Below are 7,276 nucleotides of genomic sequence, written 5' to 3'. Positions count from 1 at the left end.
ATTGCAGCCATATCGTCGGGGGAAAGGACGAGTATTACCCGGTGAAGCAAGTTTTAAAGACAAAAATCCAGAAGGTTCTCCTTTGTTATTATTTAAAGTAAAAATGTAATGTGAATATATACCTTTAGTCTGAATGTATTTAGTGGATTTTAATGCACCACAGCTCTAAAGTCCTCTGACAGTGTGATTGCTTATAGCAGTAAACATTTTAAAATATTTTTCAGGGGAAACAAATAGAGCTGGTGGAGTGGGAACCATGTTCCATGTGGTAGGTATGATTTCCCTTCTTTTAATTTTATAAAAAAAAAATAGTCTTTAAATTGAAACTTTTATTATTCATGCAATGGAAGTTGTAAGGTATTTATTGTTGAATGCTTCTGTGCTGTTTATTTGTATAAACTTATTTTAAATTGCATTTATAGCTTGAGTGTATATAAAAACCTCAGTGAAATCATCACCATAAGACTGTGAGCAAATTAGTCATAACTGTGAGCATGTTAAAGTGAATATGAGCTACAAACTGAAGCCCACTGCAGCTCAGTGTCTTTTACTGTCATGTTGTCATTGAATCTTCTTTACATTTATTGCAGTGGGAAGACGTGGCCTCCACAGTGGGTGGCAAAGGAGAATACAAAGAACTAAAACAGCTACCTTCAGTATTCTGTGGGCTGCTGTCCTGTTCCTTTTTTATAATATTTTGTTAATTTATTATCCATTATTATTATTGTTGGTGTTGATGGTGGGTCTTGTAATCTTTTGTAATAAAATAAAAACATTTGAAAAGGTGTGATCCAGATGTTGTACTGCAATACATGCATTCATACTAACAAATAGGAAGATTGAATGATTGATCTACCCCAGAAGGAAAAGAAAATTGTAGCAGTATTAATACAAACATATGAATAAAAATATAAACAGCTAAAATTCAGGAAAATGAATTACATAGACCTACCAGTATAATATATAAAGACAAATTAGGCATAAATGAATGTGTTGTATGGGAACGTAGTTTATTGGTCTAATGAAACCTGTCTTAAAAGATTTGGCTCATTAAATCAAATGACAAACTATGTATTAATAGTGTGTAAATATAATACAAAGATTCTAAAACTCTATAGTTTGTATTGTGGCTAAATACTTTGATTTGTTTAATTTTTTTTTTTTTTTTTTTTTTTTTTTTTTTTTTTTTTTTAATAGCTATCTTTTTCAAATTATTTAATGGATAGTAGCTTAAGCAGATTTGTGGTTAAATGTAACCAGGTTGAAGAGGAACTCAGTCTTTGACGCACCATTTACATTTCTTCCGGTTTGTTGTTAATAGCGTCCGTAGCAACCACTGTAGCAACAATCCGAAACGTAGTATTCCTACAATTTCGTTGAAGGATTGTAAAAGGAAAAAAAAAAAAAAAAAAAAAAAAAAAAAAAACTACTAATTGTGTAAATAAACCGAATGGATACTATGAAAAAAACAAAGTGTTCATTTGTCGCTAGAAAAGCTATCAAAACGAGGTTAAAGCCACAATCGATCTTAAAATATAGCATTTTCCAACAAAATTAGAAGGGATGTCCGCCATGTTTTTAGTTCACGCCGGGTAGAAACTCGGCAGTCACGTGACCCAAAGTACGCCCATAGAAATGACTAAGAAAATGAAACGTAACCATGGTACAATTTCAGAGCCCTTTTTGTGAAATACCTACGTTTTGCCCTGTGGACAAACGTAGGTATTACACGATTTAGAGTGAGACTGGGTTGCACCATTTATGTTGGCCTGAAGACAAATCATTCTACCCTCACTATCTTTCATTTGTTTAATTAAAGTAAAGTTGAGATTCTTGTGTATCAATATAGTTACCCCATTACGTCTGCTGGAGAAGGAGCTATGAAAAACATGCCCCACCCATCCAAATTTCAATTTCATAGCTTCTTCTGCGCCGAAATGAGACTCTTGAATGAATGCAATATCTGCTTTGTGATGCTTAAGATACGCCATTATCTTCCCTCTTTTAGCAGGACTTCCACACCCCTTTATATTCCAACTTATAATTCTAATACATTTTGTAACCATAAAAAGAAAGTAATAACCATACTGCAATAGCCCCAGTCGAAAATATTCGGACGAATATTCGAAGTCGTTCACCCGTTTTGACCGTGTCTGTTAATGAAGTTTTCCGCCTCCTCAGCGCTGGTGAAGCGATGTGCTTATTGATTTATTTTAATGAATTTAGCTCCAGTTGTTGTGAAATCTTCATCATTGATCAGCATCTTTATGGATAAAGTAGAATGAACATCTGTCAGTTCCCTCCACTCTCACCTGTTCCTCACTGTCAGCACCTACCTGAGGAGGAGGGGGGGGGGGATAGTAAGAAAAGGAGGAGGAGGAGGTGGTGGGAGCAGGAGAAGGAAGAGGAGTGATAAAAGAGGAAATAGTAGAAGGAGGAAAAGGAGCAAGAGGAGAATGAATAGTAAGAGGAGGAGAAACAGTAAGAAAAGGAGGAGGAGAAACAGTAAGAAAAGGAGGAGGAGGAGGAGAAGAAACAGTAAGAAAAGGAGGAGGAGGAGGAGAAGAAACAGTAAGAAAAGGAGGAGGAGGAGGAGAAACAGTAAGAAGAGGAGGGGGAGAAAGAGGAGGAGAAGGGGGAGCAGGAAAAGGAGAAAGAGGAAGAGAACAGATAAAAGAAGAAACACTAGAAAGAGGAGGAGGGCAAGATAAAGGAGAAACAGCAGGAGAATGAATAGGAGAAGAAAGATGAGGAGAAGGAGGAGGAATAGGAAGATGAGGGGGAGGAGAAAGAGGAGGAGAGGGAGGATGAAGCAGAGCTGGAGGATGTCTGGTGTCCACCACCTCGAGCCTGACAGACCGCGAATACGCTGTGAGGATTTCCTGCAACACAGAAATCATTAAGCAGAAACTAAAGCAGGAAACACATCACACACACTCTCACTGCAGATTCATCACACTGACTGCAGACAGAAACACATCACACACACTCTCACTGCAGATTCATCACACTGTCTGCAGACACAAACACATCACACACACTCTCACTGCAGATTCATCACACTGACTGCAGACACAAACACATCACACACACTCTCACTGCAGATTCATCACACTGACTGCAGACACAAACACATCACACACACTCTCACTGCAGATTCATCACACTGACTGCAGACACAAACACATCACACACACTCTCACTGCAGATTCATCACACTGACTGCAGACACAAACACATCACACACACTCTCACTGCAGATTCATCACACTGACTGCAGACACAAACACATCACACACACTCTCACTGCAGATTCATCACACTGACTGCAGACACAAACACATCACACACACTCTCACTGCAGATTCATCACACTGACTGCAGACACAAACACATCACACACACTCTCACTGCAGATTCATCACACTGACTGGGGGAAAAGGCTGCTGAGCAGAGGAGAGGTTAGAAGACGGTTTACAAACCACAGGTCGGACTGCTGACAAGGCAGACAGCGGGGAATCCAGAGAATCTGCGGTGGGGCAAGGAAAGTAGAGTCTGTGATCCGATATCTCAGTCCTGTAATAATTTCCAGAGGTCAGTGAGTCAGAAGATCCAAACAAGCACAAGCACCAGACAGGGGGCAGGCAGAGGCGAAATCCAAATCCAGGCAAGAGGGTCAACGACAGACAGGCAGAAATACAAAGGCTGGATACGTACAGAGATGAACCAAGACGACCTGGCAGGGAAGAGTTGTCACCAGCAGGTATATAAAGCGCTCAGCGCAGGTGGAGCGCATCAGCAATCATGAATGAATGAGGGGAAGATGCCTTCAGGGCAGCTGGGAAAGCTGGGCCCCGTACCACGGAGCATGACAGGAGCCATTCAAGTGTCCAGCTTGTATTCCAGATACGCTGCTATATCTGTGGGTGGCAATAGAAAACATTATCTTTTCAGAAAGTCCAAAGGGTCAGTCCAATAGTTTTTTATTTTTTAATAATTGATATATTAGCTATACTGAACCAGCTATACTGCTGTTTTTTTGACTTCCGGTTCACGACACGCCAGTAAAAACGCTTCCGGTTAAAGCTATGGTAACGTTGTGGCTGTAGATTTGAACACTGAGGGAAACAAAGGAATAAGATATTGTTCATATTCGAGACAACAGGTAGTATAGTTGTTTATAGAAGAGTGTATTACTATAATGGTATAATATATAACGTGAGATGAAGCAGGAACACAAGTTTCAGCGGCGTGAAAGGTGGACAGCTGAACACTGCTGTGTTCCATTGTTACCTCGTCAGCTAAATACAATTCAACCATCAGTTTCCACACGTTTCCCTCGGATGATCAACAACGGAAGAGATGGATGGTGAACATCAGAAGGGATAATCTCATCATCACTCCACACACCCGTGTATGCAGTCGACACTTTACAGCGCAAGATGTCAAAGAGCCGAGTAAGGAAGGCAAGAGGAGGCGCTGAGACCCGGCGCCGTTCCACTTTTATTTCCGTGGAACAACTTTTCTCTTGGTGAGAGAAGACTTTCTGTGTGGGAACGCACAGCTAGAGAACCAGAGAATGTGGAAACTGGGGAACCAGATTGTGCACACGATCACGACTACTGCGTGGGTCCGGATCCTGCCGTTGTGGACAGTGTGCTGGAGGAAAAGCAGAGGCTACGAGAGGAAGTCGCTCCACTAAGGCAGCAGCTGGAGCAGATGTTCCTGTCACGTTTCGGGATACAGCGATTTGATGGGTCCGATGTGGACATTCGTTTTTTCACCCGGTAAGTACATTTGTTAGTTATCTTCTACTTTTAGACCAGTTACATGGAGCCCCTCTTTAGAAATAAAGTGATAATAATAACGATAACAGCAATGACAATAATAATAATAATACATAGCCACGCTACATAATGCATAGTCTATTCTTCTTAATAATAATAATGTTGTTGATGATGATGATGATAATACAGTGTCACAAGAGGAGCTCCATTATTTTATTTTTTATATTGGTGAAAATAAAGAGCTGAGTTATAGCACAGGAGATGGTATATTGCTTTCTGCTTATTGCTTACTGTAAACATCTAGCTTACATGTTGTCGACTGTGAGCAGGTCTGATTGTAAGGTCTGACAGCAGCAGGGTGAAAGGGGCTGCCCTGTACTGTGAAAATGTTAAGCATTTATTTCATAAGGTAACCCCTCAGTATAACTGAAGTTTGCAGGAGCTTCACCTGTAGAATCTGCAGGTAGTAAGCAGCCAGGTGGATGATCAGATGCAGATATCTGCTGAGAGTGAAACATCAAGGGGAAATGAGGGGTCGTCTTCTTATATTTGGATAGACTGGTTTACTTGTTAGACTCCATGAACATGGAAATTAAAAACGTATTCTGAAATACAAATTAATAAGACCCCGGTCTAACAGGTGGTTGCTTGTAGCAGGAAGGTTTACTTCAGATCGCAGATGAAGGTCAAGAACACCAAAAGCATCATCAATGGAGAGATACAGCAGGTCCTTCCTCCCCTCTGCTGTCAGACTCCACAATTAGGCCTGTTCACAGCAGTGTTGATGTATTTATATTGTAGTTGTGTGTATATATATATATATTTGTATACACAACTTGTTTATCTATTCATATTTGTTTTACTTGTTTACTGTGAAATTGTACAGCTGTCTACAGCACTATGAATTACCCCACTGAGGCATAAATAAATGTCTATCTAAAAAAAATTTACACAGCGTGTGGGGAAAAAAATGACTGAATATCTGACTAATGTAGTTTGGTTAACATTTATCCTGCTTATGGTAATTTTCAAAATAATGAATAAAACAAAATGGAATGTCCCTCAGGTGAAGTTAGGTCTCCATCTGTTTCCAGGTTTGCATCTTATGACCACCTGATGCGGTTTTGGCAGGTCATTCAACCATCACTGAAATACATGGTCCGAGCGACCAGCTTAACTACTGATGATGCTGGACGACTGAGTGCTCCCACGGTAGGCCTTATTTGTAATTATGTGATTTTCCAACTAGAGCACAATAAAGTAGTACAGCCAACCATTTATTTCTTATCTTGTGTATTTCACAGGGACAGGCTCTACACCCAATAGATGAGATGTTCCTGTTCCTGAACTACCCGGCCCTTGTACTGAAGCAGAGGGACCTGGCTGACCGCTATCAAATCCACCAATCTACTGTGAGCAGAATAATTCTCACATGGAGCAATTTTTTGCTTTCTGTCCTGGGTGCACAGAGAATCTGGATGACACAAGAGAGGATCCGGGAGTACCTACCTGTAGAGTTCAGAGACTATGCTGACACCACTGTGGTTCTGGACTGCACTGAGCTGAGGTGCCAAACCCCTTCTTCTCCCTTGCTACAGAGTGAGGTCTACTCAAACTACAAGTCCCACTGCACCCTGAAAGGAATGATTGGTATAGCACCACATGGTCCAGTGACCTTTGTTTCTCCCCTCTATGCTGGTTCGATCAGAGACAAGCAGCTGTTTGTGGAATCAGGTCTTTGCAAGCTTCTCCGTCCAGACTCAGCGATCATGGTGGACAGAGGCTTCCTGATGGACAACTGTGTGCCCTGTAAGATGTACAGACCTGCATTTCTTTCAGGAAGACATCAAATGCCTGAGAGTGAGGTCAGGGAAACGCAGGCAATCGCACACCTAAGAGTGCATGTGGAGCGTGTGATTCGAAGATTGAAAGAACACAAGTTATTGGATTCAGTCATTCCTTTGAATATGTTTGGTAACATTAATCAGCTGTACGTTGTTGCATGTCTCCTGCTGAACTACGAAAATGGCCCCTTGGTTAAGGCTTGGGCAAAGTAGAACAATCAAATCTGACATTGCAAGTGATTATTGTAGAATAGTTAGTCATTGAATGTGATATTGTTATTGCTGTTTTAAACATTTTGATGCAATAAAAAAGGCGATCTCACAGCCTTCCTTTGGGACACAAACGGTGGAATTTTAATTGTTTTGTGTTTGTTTGTTATTTACAAGCACAGGTGGGTAGAGAAGCCAAAAATTCTGAAATAATAGTACTGTTACATGAGAAAAATATGACTCAAGTAAAAGTCAAAGCTAGTCATCCAAATAATTACTCTAGTTAGACTAAAAAGTACTTATTGAAAAAAACTACTAAAATACTGACAACAACATCAGATATATTCTTTTTAACTAAAAATCAATAACTGAAACAGTGATGAAAAAAAATGAACATGAATAAAACATCCATCACATTAAAACAGTCTTCATAAA

The 7,276-nt window shown here is 40.2% G+C and overlaps 1 protein-coding gene and 1 long non-coding RNA gene across 2 annotated transcripts; both read left to right on the top strand.

Moving 5' to 3' along the window:
• On the top strand, positions 1 to 669 carry LOC121629534. Its single transcript, XR_006008387.1, has 3 exons — positions 1 to 74; positions 225 to 268; positions 591 to 669. It is a non-coding gene; the product is annotated as an uncharacterized LOC121629534 (long non-coding RNA).
• A 3,455-nt stretch (positions 670 to 4,124) lies between these two features.
• On the top strand, positions 4,125 to 6,844 carry LOC121629808. Its single transcript, XM_041969605.1, has 3 exons — positions 4,125 to 4,787; positions 5,882 to 5,999; positions 6,092 to 6,844. The coding sequence occupies exons 1-3, from the start codon at positions 4,720 to 4,722 to the stop codon at positions 6,842 to 6,844; spliced, it is 939 nt and encodes a 312-aa protein (XP_041825539.1). The 5' UTR covers positions 4,125 to 4,719.
• Positions 6,845 to 7,276: the final 432 nt, after the last annotated feature.

Source organism: Melanotaenia boesemani, chromosome 19 (assembly GCF_017639745.1).
Source record: "Melanotaenia boesemani isolate fMelBoe1 chromosome 19, fMelBoe1.pri, whole genome shotgun sequence".
Lineage (NCBI taxonomy): Eukaryota > Metazoa > Chordata > Actinopteri > Atheriniformes > Melanotaeniidae > Melanotaenia > Melanotaenia boesemani.
Note: the sequence above shows the minus strand (reverse complement) of the source record. Positions and strands in the feature narration are given on the sequence as shown.